The sequence below is a fragment of the Mesitornis unicolor genome, unplaced genomic scaffold, assembly GCF_000695765.1.
Source record: "Mesitornis unicolor isolate BGI_N332 unplaced genomic scaffold, ASM69576v1 scaffold7526, whole genome shotgun sequence".
NCBI classification, from domain to species: domain Eukaryota; kingdom Metazoa; phylum Chordata; class Aves; order Mesitornithiformes; family Mesitornithidae; genus Mesitornis; species Mesitornis unicolor.
Genome location: NW_010192913.1, coordinates 8,825 through 30,591, shown reverse-complemented (window position 1 = coordinate 30,591; position 21,767 = coordinate 8,825). Strand labels below are relative to the sequence as shown.

The following is a 21,767-nucleotide window of genomic DNA, read 5'->3' as shown; positions in this document are numbered from 1 at the left end:
CACAGGGACGTGCATTCACGTTTCTCTTTTCCTGTCTCGTTATGAAATGAAACGGGCAGTGAATCGAGCAGTGGAAGTGATGACCACAGGGGTTCCTGTGCTTGTGGGACACCTTGGAAGAAGACCAAATTCTAGTCAGAGCGATGCTGCGAGCGTCAGCTGGTATGAATGTTCCCACACCTCCTCCGAATGCGGGACATCCCCAAGACCCATGGGGAGTAGAATAATGGGATATAATGAAAAGATGCTACTGGAAATGTTACCAAGTCCTGACTTCTTAGTCATTTATATGCTCTTAAATGCCATGCTTAAATGTCAAGATGTGGACATTGTGGCAAAGAGTGTGTTTTGGGGTTGGAGGCATTTTGGATTCCCTGCAAGCACGTGCAGCTGCAGTTCCAAGCCACATTGTTTTTGCTTTTGCTCTGTATCACTAGCAGTTTTCCTGTGTTTCAGTGTCATTTCAGTTGATGAAGTCTCTCTGAAGACAGAGCAGCTTTTGGGGGTATAGAAAGCTCTGTCCCACTAGGTCTGCTCAGACTGGAAACCTGAACCTGGGTACACCATGGGTAAATGAAATGGGCTGAAAACAGCCTGCTGGGAACAGGAGGTAATGAGGGCTGATCCTAACTTCTGTGATAAAGCTCTCCTAATAGCCTCAGTTGCACATCTCATAGTTCTTGGGTAAGGCTGAGCCCTCCATGTTAATGATGTAGCAAAATAGCTCTTAGGTAAGAAATTGCCTGCAGGAACTGGAAAGGACTTTGCACATCCCCCAAATAACAGATCTTCTCATAAAGTAGGGAAGATCATGTGGCTCATGTGGTATGGGATGTAAAGCACGTTGTAGTGGTGAGATGATGGTTAGGAAGGACGTTCTTGTATGTGAAAGGGGTAAATAAGAATTTGTAGAAAGATAAACAGCAAGGCGCCTGCTCCTGCCTGGAAACTGCCGCTCCAGGTCTGATGTGGCCAGAGCAGTGAGTAATGCCTGCATCACTCTGCTCTCTCCCCAGCTGGCTGGAGGGATCATCCTGGGAGTGGCCCTGTGGCTCCGACATGACTCGCAGACGACAAATATCCTCTACCTGCAGCTGGGGGACAAGCAGGCCCCCAACACCTTCTATGTCGGTAAGTAGGCGTGGGGGATGCTGGCATTGCTGCATGTGCGTCATGCCCTAGGGCGGACCAAAACACCGGGCAGAAAGCTCTGGGTTAGCAGCAAGGAGGTCAGACTAAAAATAACTCCTGCTCTCCTTGTACTCTACAAAATATCCCCTGTCATGCCAGTCAAAGCATTCATTGGATGTTGGCTGTGGCTTAAGCGTCATCCAGAGTCACAGCGACCAAAAGCATAGAAAGACAGTTTGAGGTGTAGCATGTTTTCTCCAGTGCTATTCTCTGCTGTGGTCTTCCCTGGTTTGGCATAAGGGGGTACTTCTTGGAAGCGTGTCTCGTTTCCTATCCAAAGGAATGTAAAAGTAGCCAATGGAGTGGCTGGCAGCGGAAAGTGCAGCTTGGCGAGTCTGTGAGTCATGTTCTCCAGGAGGGGCAGGTGGAGCCTCTATGTATTATGGTTAAGCTTAGCATGATTTGTATTAAATTGACAGCGTGCTGGCTTGCCAGAAGATGAAAACCCCTATTTTTGCCCTGTTCTCCAGTGGTTCCATGAGGGGGAACAGCTTGCAGAGGGACTGGGTGCCAGGCAGAGGCTTGCTCAGGGTGCAAGCTGCTGGCACTAGGGTGAGGACCCATCTAATCCAATGTCCTGTTCTCAACTGCAGCTGAAATTACCTTCTGGAAAGGGTTTTCCTTTGGTTTTTCTCTGCTTGCCCATGAAGTGACATGCCTGAGCCCTCTCTCAGGCTGTGCCTGGTTACAGTAGATGCTGCTGCTGTAAAGAGCTGTGGGTTTTCCTCTCTTGCTGTTTCCTCTGTCATGCCTCACACCCAGAGCTGTATTTACAGCATCTCCTCTTTGCAGGTTTTCAATTTCAGAAAGACAAAAGGGAACTCAAGAAGTTACTCGTTCCTTTCCAGGAACTGGTCCAAACACCTCTTCTGGAGGCCAGCAACTGATGTCTCCCTAGTTAATACATTTACCCCAAAACTGGAGGCACCTGAGGTATGGGGGCTGAGTCCTCCCCTCATGCCTGCTGGGCATCCTTTGCTCTTCCACCCTTTTTTGTTTCATGTTTGTACTTGGCCTCCGCTATTTAGAAGGCGATGGGGAATGGGTCCCACCACTGTGCTGGCTTTCCAAAGCCTGTGGACGGTCCATGATTTGAGGCTGGCTGTCTTTTTAAAGTTACATTCAGCAACAGATCGTCCTGGATTCCTTCTGGCAGCTGTAATTTCCATGCAGTAATAACAGCAAAGCATTTCTTTCAGCTGCTGCCTCTCCCAGCCAGCCCTCTGGAGTCTGAAGGCTGAGATTTCTTTTTGCTTTTTCTTTCCCCGCAGCCCCCACAGCTGATACTCCCTCTTTTTTCTCCTCTTGCATCCAACATACACATGCACACAATGTTCCCTCTTTGGGACCGGGAACCTCTCTGGGATTGGCCTCCAGAACTGGTGGTTTGGTTTTGGTTGTGGTTTGTGGTTTGGTTTTTTTCTTTTCTTCCTTTGGCAAACCACTTTTTGGTGTCTGGCATGGGGCACTGGCCCTGGGATCTGTCAGGATGCTTTTAAAGACCAGCCAGGCTCTGCCATGGTGCTGCAGTACAGGGGGAAGCAATCAAAACTGTTGGAGGAGGCAAACTTGCACCGTGGGCTTTGTACTTGGTGAGGAGGGAGAGTGGGAAGGCGGCACTGTGGTGTCTCCTGGTTTCTCTCTGTGTCCTTTCCTCTCCCTAGAGTAAAAGCTGTTTTGTAAAGGCTGTTTTCTGAGGGTGTCTGTGTTGTGGGAGAGGAAAATTAATAAACACAGCCAGATGGGGTGTGAGATTTGACAGCTATGGGGAGGTGGGAGGAGGAGGGCAGCCACCAGGGTACCAGGCATGATGCCTGCTTGCCTTCAGCCTGCTGAAGGGCTTAATCTCTCCCCAGAAAGCAGGCAGGTTTTCACCACAGTGATCTGACACTCAGATCTTGTTTGTGGATCAGCCTCCCCCCAGGCCCCGCTGCAGAGTTTGTTGTCAGCAAAGTGGAGAGCTGCTTGGGAAGGAAAGAGTCCAGCCACGCACAGGAGCAGAAGAGGAGTCCTTGCTCTGAGCTTCCCCTGCAGCTGGACCAGGCCGCTGCAGCAGCCACTCTTGCAGCCCTTATGGGTGCAGGTGGCCATTTTCCACTCCTCCCATCCAGCCCGCGAGGAGGGAGCTCCTGAGGTTGGGGTTTTCTGCAAGTGGTACCCCACACCCCAGACTTGGCACTGTGTCCTACAAGTTGTCTTGTGGGCTGGCTTGGGATTAAAGAAGCTCTTGTTTGTGGGCTTTTCCTGAGCACAGCTCACCAATCATCTGATCCCCTAACCACTTGCTGCAGTCTTGGCTTTTAGCACTTCCATTTTGGCTCTGGACCCAATGCTCCAGCAAATGGCAGGTTAACCAATTCAGTGCTGTAGAGGACAAATAGTACCAGGGATGGGGACAGCTGGAGCACTGTAGTTTCATGCTTTCATGTCTGTAAAGGAAAATACTTGCTCTTCATCTGAGCTAGGGTTATGATCTAATATACATTTATTTGCTTTATTAGTAGTTGAGAAACAAAAATCCTTCTTGCCTCTCACCCTTGCATAATGCTGTGTCTGAATGCCCTGTGTGTCCGGAGGCTGGAGAAGGTGTTGATAGCAGGTCAGGAAATATCCTTCAGGATAGCTAGCAGCATTGACAGGTTGGATGCTAACAACTGGTTAACCACTTCTTAGATATTTATTGACCCTATATGTCCTTTTTTAAAAAGGAAACTGTGATTCAATGAGCTATTGGAGCCCATGGGAAAAGGCTGAGCTGGTCCATCTCTGTGCATACCAGTACAAACTGGAGCAGTCTGATCTCTCCACAATAAGTTGGCGCTGTGGTGTCAGTGATTTTAAGAGCCCCTGGGGATCTTGAAGAGGCGGCAAGTGATACAGGACTCATTGCTTTTGTCCTATTCTGGTGGGATGATAGTGAAGATAATGTGTTGGGGGAAAGCCAAGATCCCCATCCTTCAAGGCTTTGACTGTGCAATGCCCAGAGATGGCCACTGCAGGCAAAATGCTTTCAGTGGAGTGCAGACTAAAGCCTTGTTTGCCTTAAACCTCCAGCCCTAGATTTCACATTTTCACACTTGCTGGGCTGCCTGTGCACTGAGAGCATCACTGGGGACTCATCCCTGCTGCCCGCCCTTCCCGTGCTTTCCCTGAAGCTGCCCAGTGAGGAGCAGAGCGTGGCAGCCGAATGGTCTCAACTTTGCTCTCTCGCCCGCTAGATCCAAAATAGGAAATGTGCCTCCAGCTGCTCGCAGCAAGTGACAGAGCGACGCGACCTGCAGCTCTAATTAGCTCGGCCCTGGGAGCTGGGCCAGTTGGGAGGAAGAGTGCAAAGGCATCCAGAGCTGGGCTGCGATTTTCCGTGTAGCTTTGGGGGTGAGGAGGGGGTTGGGTTTGCTACTGTTTATGTTTTTTGTGTTTTATTTGTAAATCTTTTGCTGGGCAGTGTCTCCTCCCAAGAGCACGACAACACCAGTGTTCCTTGGCAGGGGTGTAAGGTTTTGGACAGGCATGCAGCTGCAGGCTAAACTTAGCCACCGAGACTGCTGCCACCTCTCCCTTTCCTTGCCGTCCTGCTGGCTATCACTGCCCCAACAGAAAGGCAACAGGGTTTTTTTTAATATTTATTTTTTCCTTAGCAATGAGGCTGGTGACTGTGGATCTGGCTTCCAAGTATGTCAGGCAGCAAAGCCTGCGGGAGACAAGAGGGAAACAGCTGGGGACAGCAATGGCTTCGGGCTAATTTTCAGTCCCTCTGGTGCCTGAGAAGTGGTGTGCTGTGGTAATGCTGAAGGGGAGACTGGCTAATGGGAACACAGGTCTCTAACAAGGTGAACCACAGATTCTCGTCACCATCCTGCACCATACAAATACAATGATTTATGCCCTGGAAATGAGTTCAAGCTGCTTTTCACACAGACTGGGCTGGAAGAAACGGGCCAGAAAGCACAGAGATGCTCTGAAGTCTTTCTCACAAATGAGTACACATCTGAGTTGAACTGCAATTGCATCTGCATGCTCGTCCTTGAAGTCAGCATGACATCCATCGCTGGCAAGCTTTCGTAGGTGTCCTCAGGATTTTTTGAAATACTGTCATGAGGCTTTGCTGGCCTCAGGGGGGTCTGACCCTTGCAGAGAGGAGGGATAGGTCGGGACCAGATGCGTGCCTGAGCTTCCCCAGGGCTTGCCTGCTGTGCTTACACTATGTGAGGATGCTTTGGCTGCTCTTGCCATGAGTCCCAGATGTGGTCAGCAGTGCAAAGCATCCTGGCACGTCATCTAAACAGACTTGCATTGGCTAAGCAGTCATGGAGAAACTGTCCCTTCTATCCAGGACAGGAGCCTTTTTCTTAATTAGCCATTTCAGGACTGCATTGGACAAAAAGCAGTGATTTTCAAGGGTCCAGAGAGGTTTTCATTGCAGAGGGAGTTCCACTGAGCTCTGGTGTGTTGCAAAGGCTCTGGAAGGCGACCAGTGCTACAGTGAATGTGGACCTGCCATGAGCAATGGGGAGTTCTTGGTTTCTCTTCAAGCTCCCATCCTGGCCCCATTCCTCTATGAGGCATCTTTTAAAGGTGCTGTCAACTTCTGTACATTGTGAGGTAGACCCAACAGCAAATCTTCTGCTAAACTTGTGAAAGGGATAGAGAGGAGCCCAAGTCTGTAGATCTCTACAGAAGTCCTGGTCTCTCGATCCTGTGATTAACACTAGCAAAAAAAATGCTTTTAGTTTTGGCGTGAGGTGCTGCAGCAGTCACTGTGGATGCACACCGCTGGTTGAGCACTGGGTTCTTCTCTCACCCGTTTGTGCTACTTCTTCAAGGCTCCACGTGTCGGTGGTTTGCCAGCAGAGATGCAAGCTGTGGCCCGGCTTGCACGCTTGGGAGTGGAAACCAAGGTTTGTATTTGTCTTTGAACCACGATGAGCAAAAGGGATTATTTAAAACATAATATATCTGTGGAATTCTTTTAAAATAGGTGTATATGCATTTTTCTCTCTTGGAAATAAACTTATTTACAGTTACGGGCAATTTAATTATTTAGTCCCTTAAAGAGGAAAAAAAAAAAAGAAAAGCTGATATTTACTGGTTCTAGATCATCTCTAATAAGTGGCAGCTCAACTCCTTCAATAATACTGGACTTCTTTTTAAAATAGTAGTTTTGAGGCAAAAGACTTTGTCAGTACTTCCAAGTATATCTGGGTTACACCGTGTATCTGACAATACAAACAATCCCTTTTCTTTGTATTCTTATAATAGAATTCAATTTTTGTAAAAAAGCAACTTATATTTGATTGCAATTCAGTTTACCTTCATCATGACCAGCTCCTGGGATTCATTTACTCTGCAGACTAAAATTGGCTATGACTTAAAGCCATAAATTTGGTAACATGGCTTATTTTGGCTTCAGATCTAGCCGACTACAAATAACGTAGTCATCTTCCTCCTTTGTCCCGTCCCGTTGGCTCTGCCACCAGAGACCTGTGCCAAAGGTGGTTTCTTGCTCTTTAGAGCTGTGTAGACCCATAGCTTTGACAGTTTTCCTTTGAAAACCTGCCACATGTTTAGGCCTGCAAAGCCCCCAGGAAATCCTCCAGCAGGATTTTTTCAGTGGGTGACACCCCGGGGCATGTGGAGATGTCCAGAAGTGGTGTAGGCTGGGGCAGCGGAGGATGGGCTGGCATGTCCAGCCAGGGTCTTGTGTGCTGCACCACCATGGCCCATCCCAGTCCTGGAGCTGTGCCGTAGACCTCGTCCCAGTGCTCGCGGGCACACTGACATTACGAAACTAAAGCCTCCCTCCAGCATTGCCTGGGTAGGCAGAAGAGAAGAGATCTGACTGCGGCATCTCTGTATGGGGTCTGTTTGGGTATGGGGGTGCGGACACAAGGACATTGTTGGGGGTTTTCTCCGCCTCCCCATTGCTCTTCTGGCAGAGGTGTGTCTTTCGCTTTCTTCTTGCCTTGTTCTTGCAGACAAGGGCAGCGTGTACAGCCTTTCATCTCCCCATGTGAGCCAGGCAGCCCCAGGAGAGCTCTCCATGCATTGCGACACTGTTGCTCCATCTGGAAGTCATTAGCAGTCCAGGAGCAACAATGTTTTTCTTGGGAAAGGAGAACGGAGAGGCTTCCCAGTTGTCCTCTTCCAGCAAACCCTCTCTTTTTCCGCCCCCTCTTTCTTCCCACTTCCAAGGAAGCGCTGTTAGCTCTACTGGGCCAATTCCACTGGGCAGCTGGACAAAAATGTCCAGGAGACCCTCCCTCACTGGCTGCCTGGTGCAGCTCCTCCTTTCCTTCCCTTATCCCATCCTGCAGGGACTTTCTGCTCCTTGCCTGTGTCTTGTCCCCAGGCTGCAAGGAAGCTTGTCATGGTTGGTTTTTCAGCTACAGAGAGGTGTTCTTCCAGGACTGGTGCTGTGAGGGGTAGAATGGAATCTTTCTCCCACCACCATCTGCAGCAGGGATGGTGGTGAGCCCCATGAAGTTCAGCATCTCCAGGCCAGGAGCCACGGCAGGGCTCACCTTCCCTCCCTCGGAGGCTTGCAAAACTCTTGGATATGCAAGAGTTTCCCCTCAGGAGCCTGTCAAAAGAACAGACGTGAAAATCTCTCATCCCTCTGCTCTCAGCCCCTTTTTAAAGTACCTCCCGCGAGGAGGGCAGGCATGGCTTGGAGAACTGCCCGGCCTTCCTGGGAAGCATGGTGTGGTGCTGGGGGGTGTGGGGTGGTGGTATGTGTGTCTTTGTTGGGGTTTTTTTTCCCTTTTTTGTCTTTTGGAAACATTGCCAAGGTGACCTGAGGGAAGAGACTGGCTTCCATTAGTTTAACAAGTTAAAGCTGCTGGGAGGGAAGCGAAATGGAGGGAGAGGTAGGGTGCTGCCCGGGAATGCCCATGCCTGAAGCTGCAGAGCATCTCTGATGGGGATGGTGGGGCAGAGGAGGAGGGCTGGCCAGGGCTCTCCCACTCCCTGCTTGTTTTAGAAAGGCTCTGCTGTGCTCATTTCTCCTGTTATTTGTGTTTCATTATTTCCTTCTCTTTTTTTGTCTGTTTTTTTCTACTTCTCAGCAGGGGCAGGACATGCCCCTACAACCCTGCAGGCACCAGCTATGCTGCTTTAATGCCAGAGCAAGGACTGACATTGAATACTGCCTTTTTCTCTCCCTCCCTTTTTCTCTCCCTTCCCTGTTCCCAGAACTGAGCATCCCCACATCCTACCTGGCCTGGAGGCAAAGGGCCCTCCATGAAGGTATTATCCATGCCAGCATAGCTCCCAGCTCACCTCTTGGCTGTTTTTTTTTCCTTTCCCATTTAACACTATCCAGAGAGAAGTGCTTAATGACTCTCAGTCTCCTGGGTCTGATGTTTGGGGGCTTTCTGTGTGGCTAAATGTTTAGGAGGTCCTTGCAGCTCAATGCAGCATGTGCCCTAGTTGTAGCAGGGAGGGATGATTGGTGTTTGGTCCACTGCTGCTGTTTTTTCTGAGGCATTATATCCTGACGCTCTTGAGTGAAGAGATTGTGTCATGGTTGCTGTAATCTGGCTTTGAATTTAGACAGGACCCTGAATCTCTCTGTAATGAGAAAGTGAAACTAAGACTGGTTGGCCATCTTTCCAAAAGCTTTTCATTTCAAGGCTCTCTCTCAAAAGGGCGATAGAGGACTCCAAGCAATACTGCCCGCCCCTGTTCTTGCGAGTCCTGCTGTGACTTCCCCAGCTCCAAGACACAGGTCCTGGCAGCTCACAGCTTGCTTTCGTAGGTGGCCAGTTACATATAGCCACTTTAGCCATTGTACTTACCACTGCCTTATGTGAGAACTGTATGACACTAACGTTGCTCAAGGATGTGGAAGGCATGTTGATACCATGAACACCTAGAAATTATTTGCCCACTGTACCTGTTGCTGCAGCTCTGGCTGTTCCCAGGGTTGTCTCCTACTGCTGTTGCAGGGAGCAGCATGACTGTAGGCGCTGCGGTTTGCATTTTAAGCCTCTCTGAATTTATTTTTGTGTTTATGGCAAAGGGCATTTTTTGTATTAAAACCCGTGAGAAATCTGCAGTACAAATGAGCTGGGAAGCAGCATGTGAAAGGCAGATGGAGCCTGGCTCATGCAGAATTGTGCCAGTGGAGCACCAAAGGAGTGGATGCTGCCTCAGTGAAGAGTTTCTCACTTGGGACAGGCTAGCAGGAGTTAATGCCATCTCTAGTGAGGAGGCCTGTGGGGCGAGTCTCCTCTGACTTTAAGGAGGATAATGCGCCATTCAAGATGAGGATGACAGGTGCCTTGCTCACAGACAGGGAGCCCAAAACCATGCTGGCCGTCAGCCTCGCTGTCTGCCAGGAATGAAAGCTAAGATGTGTCAGGCTGCTTTCTGGGAAAAGGGCTTCAGCATTCTCGTCTGGACTGTGATTGCCGTGAAGCAGCCCCCCAGCTGCTTGGCACACAGTATAGAGGCAGAGACCCCCCAGTGGCCCTATCTCTTGAGGGGAAGGATGTGTGTAGGAAAACAAACACCACCCAAAGGATGTGGTTGGGCACTTTGGTTGCCTTCGTTTGCCTTTGCAGCCTTCAGTGTGGCATTTCCATGGAGAAACACCACTAGCATTCATCATACAAGACACTATTGTTGCATTAAGTATTTTGTGCTTGTTTTTAAGTACACGCTGGAGCAGAGTCCTCCCAGGAGGTTGTAGTGCTCTGGGTCTTGGTAACAGAGGGTAACTCCATAACGGCCATTTCTTTGTGTCTGTGGATGAGGCTGCCCTTTATTCCAAAACCTCTCTAAGGACTTTTTGTGGTTTTCCAAGTTCAGCCTAGTCATCACAACCTTCTCTTTGGCCTGACTGGACGTTCTTGCTGCTCCCACCCCACTGGTTGCATCCACTGGACTCCAGTCATGACGCTGCATGTGGTGCACATCTTCTTCCCTTCCCTCCTCTACTTCTTGCTGTTTGCTTGCTTGATAGTGACACTGGCTCCAGCGAGGAGCTGGCGAAGCATGAGCAGGGAGAAAAGCAGGAAGCCAGGACCTCGCTTGTCTGTCCAAGGTCTGCACAGCCTGTCTGGGGGGTTTTTTTTAGGTTGGGTTTGGGTTGGTTTTTGTTTGTTGGGTTTTTGTTTGGTTGGTTTGTTTTTGTGGGTTTGTTTTTGTTTTTTTGGTTGTTGTTGTGGTTGTTTTGTTTGTGTGGTTTTTGGTTTTGGTTTTTGTTTTCTGAAGATGCAAAAATCCCAGCAAGAAGCAAGTATAGAGGTCTCTGGAAGACTTCCACAAAACAGCAAATATCTGTTCTCTCTCAGTCTCCTCCATCAGTGGAGGTTCTCACTGGGCTTGATTTTCCTAGTTTTCAGAGCAAAACTTTCCTAGCTGCTAGTGGCTTTTATCTTTTCCTGATGGTCTCAATGTAAGAGACATTTTTTTTTACAACGAGGATAATAATTCACTGGAACAACCTCCCCAGGGCTGCAGTAGAGTCCCCATCACTGAAGGTTTTCAAGAAATAATTGGGCAGGGTCCTGGATAGGCTCATCTAGATTCCCTTTCTCACAAAAGGTTGGACCACATAATCTTTTGAGGTCCCTTCCAACCTGGGCAGCTCTTTGTGATCTCCTGGCTGTATTTGTTTAGCCTGGAAGTTGCCTCCAGTGTTTATTTTGAAGAATTTGAGAATAAAATCTTCTGTCACATAAAATCTGGGGGAGTGACCTGGTCATTGGGGTTCCTGCGGCATCACACTGCATCTGGATGTGCTGCGTCTTCTTGTTACCCATCTACCGTGGTGTTTAGGATGAATGGTGACTTCTCAGGAGTTGAAATTACTTGCACCCATCTTTGTATTCTCTCTGTTAACCTAATGGGAGACAAAGTCAGAAGCTGCTGCACTCAGGGTTGACCAAAATTGGTTTTCCCAGAGGAACTTGTGATGAAGATTCTCCAGTGGAGCCACTCAAGGGTGTAAGATGGTAAAACCTGACACAGTTTTGATTGAAAGCATCAACCAGCAACATCACTGGTGCAGCTGGAGTGGTGAAGGCTGGTTCTTGAGCATTAGCAGATGCTGGTGACAACAAGCATACCTTTTTTTGAGAGACCACTACCGATAAGTTGTTCTTCTTGAAACAGCAGTTATGTAGCATCTGAAAATCTCAATCAGTCTCTCTGCAGTTTGGCAGGCGTCCAAGCAGGCAGCCTTCATTTTACAGGATTCACTCATGCCTTCCCATCAACCCTAGCCCCTTTGGGGCCCTCTTCCCCACACACCCCCCAGCCTGCTGCTCGCCATGCTGGCTCTCGGCCCAGCTGCCACCGCCAGTCCCTCCACCCCACATCACCTCCAGCCGTTGGGATAAAATCACCTGATTTTACCTCAGACAGGCTCACAACACTTTTAACTGCTGGCCTGTCCTTTCCAAAAAACTCTCCTGAGGGGTTTCTTTTGCTTGTTTTCCCTCTCTCGTCACACCTTCAAGCAAGGAGGTGTCTTGTCCCTATGTGGGGACCTTCACAACCCAATTGCTCATTGGGTTTTTGTGGCTACTGGGCGCTGCTGAAACTCCTTTGACATGCATCAGGAGGTGCAACTCACACTTTTTTCCCCTTCTGCTGACAGTGTTGCCGTTAGGATGTTGGTGTCACTGGCTGCAGAGCCCATCGGGTTTTGTGAAGAGGGGCTTCCTGTGGGGTCAGCATGCTCCATTGTGCCAGCGCTTCCCCCGCAGCTGGCTTCCTCCCTCCTGCACCGCTTAAATATAGCAAGAGGCATTGTGCAAGTGTGGGGCCGGTGAGAAACGCCATCCGTCCGGAGGGTCCCAGCACCAGGGCTGCTGGGTGGGGTTTTCATTGCCACCTCTCGCCGAGTTGGCCCTTCTGTTGTTTAGATGCTGATGGCTTTTGTTTTAAAGAAGGAAGAAGCGGGAGCCAAAGTTGACCCTTTTCCCAAGTCTGATATGTTAGTAAGGGGATTTTAAGCAAGTTGAGACTGTTATGATGTACCTGGTCTTTTAGAGAAGTGTTTAACTGGGCTTAAAACTGCTCTCAGTGCATGCCCTTTAGACTTTGCACTTTAATTATCAGCAGATTGTTTAAAGGCTATGAAGATAAGGAAGCCCTTAAACATGACAGGCATGTACAAGCAGTTCTAATCTTGAGCCCTGTTTATACTTTAGTGGTGCTCTGAAAGGGGAGGTGACAGACTGATTAATAACTACAGAAACATTTTGACTTGTAGCAAAAGAAAACATTAAATTGAAGGGATGTGTCTCCCAAGCACTAGCAAGATGCGCTGTATTGCTGTTACCTCTGAGATGCCCCATGTACATTTATTCTCATCCTGATTTTTTTTTCTCGCTGTCAGTTAAAAATGGTGACTGCAGTCTCGCCTCATTTGTAATTATTTCTTTGCTTATTTTTTGCATGTGTCAAATTGCTTTTGGATGGAAAGTAGTAGAACCACAATACTTGAGAGTATTAGTTAAACCAAAAATGCCCTAAATATACAGGATACATCAGAAGAAAGCTGTGGGGTTTTTGGAAAAGGAAACAAATTTAACTGAGCTGGTAGCATTTGGGCAAGTAATCACCATGGACTCACCAATCTTATGGTTAGTGAGACCATGGTGATTACTAGTGGCAGCAGATCTGAGCCTTGAGCTAAGCTCTTGTTTCCTGGATGAATAAACTTTCATTCCTCTGTTTTCTGAGCCCCCACAGAGCCTAGTTTCCAAGCTTTGAACTAGTTATGGAGTAATTTGACTGTGCAAATTTAATAAGTTGAAGTAAAAAAGTCTTCCTCTGTAGAAAAACCTCTAACAAACAAAAGCCAGATTATATTAAATTAGATGCTTAAGCAGTCCTTTTCCCTTAGTTTTGTGGCTTGTCTGTCTTTAAAAATGTTAGCCGGGTAAATGTTTGCATGTTTAATATAAATAAACCATATGCCTCATTGTTTATTTTAAAAGATATGCTAACTCATATTTTTCATCTCCTCTGCTTAAATATTTAAAATAATATGTATGCCACAGGAAGGCCCATACTGCAGCTTTGGGGATGCTGTAAAGACTTTGTCCTCTACCTGTTACTGCTCGAGCTCTCTGGATTTCCTCTGACTTTGGGGCTGATGAGGTTTTTAAGTTTTGGTGTTAACAACTTCAACCACTCGGAGATCTGACTCATGTATGTTGCGTTGTTCTACTATGTCTGCCGCCATCTCTACTCATATCTCCTAGGCCTTAATTCCGCACACCCCTAATTAGCCACCCCATGGAGCCAACGTGTCTGGCCAGGCATTAGGATGCTGCTATACAAAGCTCTGCAGTAACACGTCTGTCTCTTGCTCTCCCTTGCAGGAATCTACATCCTGATCGCGGTTGGAGCTGTCATGATGTTCGTGGGGTTCCTGGGATGCTATGGTGCTATTCAGGAGTCTCAGTGCCTTCTGGGAACGGTAAGAGGTGCAAAGCTTTTGATGCCACTTGGCACCGTGATGTCGAGCCTCCCTGGCTGGAGACTTTTGTGACAGCCGGGGCCAGGAGGATGTGTGAGCACAGAGCAGGGATCTAGCTGAGCTCTGCAAGGAACAAGGCAGTGCTGCTTGGCCAAGGGCATCTCTGCCCAGCCTGCGGGAGCTCCAGTTTAGCTGGCAGGCACGCTGCAAGCTCCTGCTTGTGCCTGGCTGTGGGATGGAGGCAGAAGCCAACAGCATAGCAGAAGAGGTGCGAACAGCAGGATTCTTGGCCATTCATTTTCACTGTTATATGTGAAACCTCAGCCCATGCTTTTTTGCCCTGTCATGATCTTTCTGTCTTACCAAGCACCTACTAAACCTTCTTTCTTACCTGATGTCCCTTACAGCTTCCCCTTTCACTCCATTTCAAGGCTGCCTGTGGTGAGTCCAATTCTTTTAAGGAATCATCAACTATTTTTATCTGTTCGGATGAGGAAACAGCAAAGTTTTCCCACAATATCTTAGTGAGAACATCTAGGTACATCCTGGAAAATGCGTTACTGAAGTGCTACAGGTGTCCTTGATGTGTGACAGCAGCTCAGGATTTCTGGCATGGGATGAGCTTAATTGTATAAACTGTAGGCACACCAAAAGCCTTTGCCTTGGCGGTAAGGGAGACTCATTTAAAAAAAAGAAGGAAAGACTTTCCACTGGGCTGGAAGATTCTTGGTGGTGGTGTAGTGACCCGTAAGTGTGGACTCAACTGGGACAGAGGGAAATGGAGCTGCTTTCCCTCACTCTTGCACATGGTTTCACACCTAGTTGCTTCTGTTTCCCAATAAGAAGGGGTTGCTTCTCACCAGCTTTTATAAAGCACTTGTGAACACTGGTGGGTGAGAGCTGCTGGAGGAATTTGCAGGCATTACCACTCTGCTGAGAATAGGAGGAGCCCATGAGCAAATCCGACAGGGGTTGTTGTAGCGAGGTTTGGCAGGTTTGGATTATTTTTTTTTTTTTGTTAACGCAAGCGATTACAGAACCTGAATTACCCCTTGCTCCCTCTTGAAGTTGGAAAGAGGATTAGAAGGGCAGATGGTAAAACATACCTGAGGCCCGACAGGAAAACCGGCTGCTTTGGCTGAAATTAGCAGCTCTAGCTGCTGTGTGCTGCCCATGTTTGCTTGCACCTTGGCTTGCCAAGAGGAGGCTGGAGAGACAACACGTGATGACGCTTTCTGCTGGCCAAGGCTCCCACTGTGTTCCAAGGACATTTCCAGGCAGCATCCCTAGGGTGTTGGAGGGAAGCAGCCATTCTCCCCTCTCCTGCAGTCAGCTGATGGGATGACCATAGGCTTATTGCAAAAGGTACCAGGAAGCTCCATGCTATCAAAATCTGATGCCAAAGGTGGCATGGAAGCTGAGTGGCAAGACCTGAGGAAGACAGGAGGGAACTGTTCAGCATGGAGCGGGCTCTGCTCCCCAGGAAGGGGCTGGGGCACATCTGACTGCATCTGTCCAGGAGCACCACCGTGTTCCCATAGCGCCAAGCTGCAGCCAGCTCGCAGAACTGAGTCTGCAGGAAGTTGTACCTCCAAATCTTCGATAAATGAAGCATCCTTCACTGGAGGGTAACCGCTGCAAGAGTGAGCCCTAGTGCTTAACCAGAGAATTACAGTGGCAACGCACCCATGATTTGGGGTGACATGGTTTCTTGGGAGGATGTGGGACCCTGTCCTCCAAAGATGTTCCTAGAGAATGAGGAATAAATAGGCATGTAAGTAGGAGTAGGTTGTTTGGGGACTGGACAAGGATGTTGGAAGTCCTTTCCTGCTGTCAGATTAATAGTCCTGTTTCCATTTTGCTGATAACCCTTTGCTCTTGCACATGAGAGCCAGGTCATAGCATCATTCTGGAAACTCCTGTTGTTGAAGAAAATGTCCTGAATGTGTCTGGAACAGAGACTGCCTAGGAGCCAGGGGCTGTTGTCCCACCTCGTACTGTGATCTTGTGTTCTCCTAACTGCATTCACCTCTTTTGCTTCTTTACTTCCATGTAAACTCTCTCAATCTGGGGCTTTTCCCAGGAAGAAGTTGCTGAGGGTGATGTTATAGTGGAGGTAACACTGGCTGCGTGTGGAGTGTGCCTGTCCGTGCCTTCTCACCTGACTCTGATGTGTGAGCTTTACAGCTCCTCTACACAACATGTTCCTGGGATCTGAACAAAAAGATGGAGGGAGGCTTTGGGGGCATGGCAGGGAGGGTGGGACTGTGAGAAAACATCAGTGTTAGCATTTATGCAAAAAACTGCAGTAGCCTTGCGGACCTGTGGCTGCCAAGAGAGCTGGCCATAAATCACACCCTGACGCCCTGCAGCTCCTCAGCAGCTGAAATGTGCTTTTAACCCTGCACTGGCAATTCCCATTCTTGGTGGGTCTGTGGCAGAGCAAGAAGCTTGTCAGGATGGTCCTGCAGGTGTGTGAAGAGGAGCAATGTGTCTTGTGATGCACAGGGCATCCTCATCCCTCCCAGTCCCTGTGTGGGAGAAGCTCTGCTGATCCCTACTCAGCCATCCCAGTGGGAAGTCTGGACGTGGGGTGGCATCCAATGGGCTGTAGGAAAATATCTTTGGGCTAAGCGCATGTATGAGAGGCAAAATGGTTTGAAGACAAGTGATGCCTTGCTCTGTTCTCCTCTGTCAGTAGAAGTGCTGCTCCACAGCTCTATCCACCCAATTTCTGCTTTTGCCTGTAGCCTGGTATGTTAAGTGTCCCTCTCCTGATTTGTCTTTGCAGTTCTTCACTTGCCTAGTGATCCTGTTTGCCTGTGAAGTTGCAGCTGGAATTTGGGGATTTGTCAACAAAGACCAAGTAAGACGACTCTGAAATCTGTGTTTGTGGGACTGGGAGGCTGGGGCAGAACTGCAGCAGATGCCAGCATGAGCTGTTTTGCTCACAAGCTGCTCCGAGACTGAGTCACAGGGGCTTGGATTAGTGGGCAGATCACCTAACTCCACTTGGCCAGGCTGATGAACTTTAAATGTGAGCACTTGATAGTAGCAGCTGCCCCTTACGGTATATAGTGCAATGTCTGGAATAAAAATAGCCCTGTCTCAGTTGGGTCTCCCACTTGCTGCCATGCTGTCGGTCACAGTGCGAGCTGATTCATGAAGGGAAACCATCAGCACATCCTAGGTGCCAAAGAACAAAGTGAACCCGGCCACATGGTCCCGAAGGGAGGGAATACGGTCTGGGGAGACCCTGCGTCTACATTAACCGGATTGCTTGATGCTTCCTGCTCTTTGCCAGTATCATATAACCCGCTTTGGGCTGTTCATCTGCCAGGACTGAGCTAGCAGCTGATCTATACGCATGCACAAGGGGTAGAAGCCACATGTCTGTCCCAGGTACCCTGCTAGGGACTGCTCAGATGAGGTCCTCTGGTCCTGGTTGATGACCCCACCTCTGGAGGGGGTCAGATAAAGGGCAGGACTGAAAACTGCAGCTTTTCACCTTCCCTTGCTGCTTACCTTTCCTTTGCTGTGGTCACATGTGCTTGTACATGTGCAGAGTTTGGTCTCAAAGAGCAAACCTCAATGCATGGGAACCATGGCCATGCTGCAGCAAGCAGTGGGCTGGGTGTTAATCACTCAGCTGTTGAGGGTTTGGAGTAGAGAAGGGGACTGCTTGTGCTCAAAGCTAAGGTTAGACTCTGGCAGAGTAGGAAATGTGTTTACTTTACAACGAAATGTAAGCCAGCTGTGTAAGTAGGTGGTGGCCTGCTCAGCTTCCACATGCATGTAAGCTACAGCTGACCAGCTCAGCCATGAGTGGAAACACCCTTGTAGTCATTCACTGGAGAGAGGATGACTTCACTGGAATAAACACTTCTGTGGCTAAACATATTATTATGCAGGCAGGGTGCTGTTTCCTAGCAACTTTGGTGAGCTAATTAACCTTTGCAGAGGGGCTGTGCCTCCTGCAGATGTTAGTTTGTGAATCCTGAAGAGTCCAAGATGTGCACTGAACCGACACCAAAAAAAGTGAAGCCTGAGTAAGGAAGGGGCTCTCATGGCTGTTGTTCTCTATGTGCTTGGCCATCAGAGCATAAATCATAAAGTTTAGGATTTGCCAATACAAGAGCAATGACCTCTGCTGCTTAAAATTAATTCTGCAGTTTAAAAGGAAGGGTGGCAGTCTTTTGGCCTCAGCTGCTTCTGCAGCCTCGATGACGAACGGGCTGTTTGTTTGTCCCTGCTCACAAGGCAGGCGGCTTGCTTCTCCCTGCCTTGGTCAGGAGAAATGTGGGCTGGGATGGAAGTGCTGAATGATCCCAGCCACTGAGAGCTGCTTCCGGAGGGAAATCCATTCCACCTGGGTTTGCAGCCCCTTGGGGGGTACAGTCATCTCCTCTCACATGGGCACAGGATGCTCTGCCATGAAGCTGGAGGCTGTCCTCCCTCAGCCTGCCTCCTTGAAGATGCTTTAGATACAGGATAAGGAGGCAAGAAGTAGGATTATTACTTTATTTTTTCCCATGTACCAGAATGAAATGCTTTGATTGCAGAACGCTGCCCTCCAAAGCAAACTTCTGAGCAGTGACGTAGAAATGCTGGGATAATTGATTGAAATCACACTCCGCCTTGCTGCAGTTTCTAATCCAGCCTGCACTGCCAAGAGCAGATGTTCTAGAAAGCGTTTTCCCTTTTGTACTTGCTTATATTTTTTTTCTTTTACTTCTCTTGCATGTCCTCCTTTCATCTGTCTCTCCCAAATTATTGGAGGGTGTTAAAAAAGAAGCTACAAGGCCAGTTTCCCTGAAAACGAGGGGCTTTTTTGCATTGTAGAGCAGACCTCCATGGGTGGCTGTAGTTTACCAGCCCAGGTGGCAAGGCTAGAATACAGATGAGACTTCTCATATAACCATTTACAAGACTGGGGTGCTCAGCTCCAGTTAGGGACCTGGCCAGAGTTTGACATTCATCTAAAAGCACCTCAGCTTTTTGACCAAAATGGGCCCCCTCACTAGGCTTTAGTGTGCTATCCTGCTGTCCCCTCCAAGACAGACAGCAAACCATGGTGCCCCTACCTAGAGATAGCTTTGCTTGCGCACCCACCTCCTCCTGACTTCTCCACGTCTCCTGCCTCTGCAGCCTCAGTGGGAAACGCGTTGCCTGCTTGCTGTGTCTCCACGTGTTGGGGGGTTCAGGACAAGCTGTTTCTGCATCTCTGAGCACAACAGCAAATCCACAGGGGCTGAAGGCTATCTCAGCTCTGTGGCTCACCCTTTGGGGCTTGGCTGTAACCTGCTGGTTGGTGGATGAGATTCTTAATATTTGCTGCTTTCAACATGCTACAGCTGGAGAGACTTCAGCCCTATAAAAGACAGGCCTTTTTTCACTCACCTGTGCAAATAATTGGGGCCCAAATCTATTTAAAAACTTCTCAATTACCTATGAGTGCCATTAGAGGGAACCTGTTCCTTTCAGGCATATCTGCTGGATGGGTTTCCTCCTCCTCTGGCTCACAGGGAGATTTTTCCCCTGTCCTTTCTAGATAGCCAAAGACGTGAAGCAGTTCTACGATCAAGCATTTCAACAAGCACTCATGGCAGAATCGGAGACGAACAATGGGAAAGCTGTAGTGAAGACCTTTCATGAAACGGTAAGTCATGGGCAGTGCTGCTGCAAGCAACATGCAGCTGGCCAAAGCAACCGCTCATGGATAGGATCCTGTGTGCTGCACGTTACACCTGGTTAACTTCTGTGTGTGGTTTGTCAGTAAGTGGTGAGGAGCAAGTGTCGCCGTGCATAGACTGCTCCTCCCCACCGAGGCAGAGGAAACAAACTGAATTACAAGTCCTTGGGCAGAGAATGAAGGCAGCGCTGGATTTTTTGATGCGTAAGGGCAAACTGGATCAATTGTGTTCTCAGAACTGGGAATTTATTGCCTGCTATCCAAGCTCTATGTAGAAATCTCCTCTCCATAGGAGTTTCTTGCAGGCAGAGGAAATGAGAATGTGGGAGGAAGGATAATTAAAAATGGAGATCAGGAAAATGAATGGGAAAAGCAGGGTCTAAAGCAGATGATGCTACATTCAGATCTTTGCCTGTCAAGTTTGCTGTTCTTACCAGTCAAGAAAGAGAGTTGCACCTCTTCAGTATTCTGTCCTTTGCGCTGTGCTGGGAAGTCTGGACCCAGCTCTACATTAAGTTGCTTTTCATTTACCTCAGTGTCCCTGATTAAGTAAAATTCAATGCAAGAAAAGTGTTGCTCTGCAGAACTAATCTCAGCAGGAAACAAAATCTGTGGAGAGAGTTGGGGACTTGTCTGGGATTATTGTAGGAAATGGCTTCATTGCAGAGAAAGAAAAAAAATGAATTTGGAGAGTTATTGCCCCTCCCTTGTTTCCCTCTCCACGATGTCTCCTTGGTCTTGGGTGGCTTCAAGGATGTTTAATGGTGGGGACAGCATTGCATGAGTGTTTGCTGTCTGCTAACACTGTGTCTTTTCTTGGTGGTTTCCCCCCCTCTCTCTCTGTGTAGCTGGATTGCTGTGGTCCTGATAATGCAATAGGAGCTATCACTCCCCTGTGGAGAGATGACCTCTGCCCAAAGAAGGACTCCTTCCTGAAAAACTTCATGGAGGTAGGCACAGCTGCTCTTCACTCAGCATGGCACAAGGAAACTCGGCTGTCAGGAAAATTTGAGGGTTTTATTGGGAATTGGATAAAGGGTAGAGATTTTATTTATTGGGGGAAGCTGTAGAGGGAAGTTGGAAGTTTCCGTTGATTCCTTTGCTGTTCCTGCTTTAGGGGCTGGCAGGTGTGGAGGGGTGAAGTCGGATGGGAGGTCCTAGAGCCAGGACGCAGGAACACGAGTGGGACAGGGGGGAAGCAGTCCTGTCTTCCTGGGTGCTGGAGGCGGGTGAGGGGAAAGCAGGCTTTCTGACCGGCGTGCTTCTCTGCTTCAGTTCTCCAACTGCCACAAAAAAATTGACGAGCTGTTCTCCGGGAAGCTGTACCTGATCGGTATCGCTGCCATTGTGGTCGCTGTGATCATGGTAAGTGGGACTCTGCAGCACCCTGCTGTTGTGGGATGGGAGAAAGCTGCCTCAGGGTGCCCTGGTCCTGTTCCAGCTGGGCTGGATCCATCCCTGTGGCTCAGTGTGCAGTGCTAGCCCTTCACACCCCAGCTGCTCTGGGACGTGGTGACACCAAGCGTTTCGTCATCCCTCTGGGGGATCGGGATGTTAGGGCAGGCACCTGGCAAGCACGGTAGAGCAGGAGCACCTGCAACCCCATCCAGAAGCAAAGAGCACTGTCGAACCTCCTTGCTGCCTCCAAAACCACTCATTTCTCAGGCCACCGTGTTTTGTTGCTGGGGTCTGCAGTGGGGAGGGATTTGCTTTCTTTGCCAGGGTAGGTTTGCTCCCCAGTGAGCGGTGGGTGGGCTGGAAACACAGTGCCTATGCAGGGGCTGGGCTCTAATGCCACAGGGATCTCAAAGCGTTTGCTGCGTAGCTGGTAGCCAGGAGGCTTGCAACATATCACTGCTGCTGCCAGCAAGAGAGGGTAGAACATCATCTCATCTTGAATTGGCCAACTCGTAACAAAAACAGCAGCGAAGACATAGCATCTCTGCCCTTATCTCTGATACGAGTGTTAACGTGGAGCAGGGGATCTCAGGATGGGGGGAGCTCACACACTGTATGGGTTGCGGCTCACTGGTGGCCTTGTGTCTCCTGACAGATCTTTGAAATGATCCTGAGCATGGTGCTGTGCTGTGGCATAAGGAACAGCTCCGTCTACTGAGCCGTGAGAGCCAGGGAGGGGAAGGGGGGAGCAGGGCGAACGGCACTAGAGGGGACCCCAAGTGCCACCAAGTGACCAGGAGACATTTCAACAAAATACAAAGGAAACTATGTATATAAATACTTCCAATATTACCATGCAGTACTTATCATTTTTATTTTGAAGTACTTTTTTTTTTAAATAAATAAAACTTTCCCTTATCCCTGTGGCTGAGTTAGTTACACATCAGTTTTGTGTGATGGGGAAAGCTGCTGTAGCAGGAGATCAAGTCCTTCCTCCCCCTTCCCCACCCCCCGTAACTCAACAAGAATGTTGGTAGGACGTGTACA

General features: G+C 48.8%; 1 protein-coding gene across 1 annotated transcript; it reads left to right on the top strand.

The window, feature by feature from the left end:
- Window positions 1–1,016: 1,016 nt before the first annotated feature.
- Window positions 1,017–21,567, top strand: CD81 (CD81 molecule; the record flags this gene model as incomplete). Its single annotated transcript, XM_010187278.1, has 7 exons — window positions 1,017–1,131; window positions 13,533–13,630; window positions 16,422–16,496; window positions 19,182–19,289; window positions 20,171–20,272; window positions 20,598–20,687; window positions 21,376–21,567. Coding segments are annotated over 7 exons (651 nt in total), but the record flags the coding sequence as incomplete, so codon positions are not given.
- Between the last annotated feature and the right edge of the window lie 200 nt (window positions 21,568–21,767).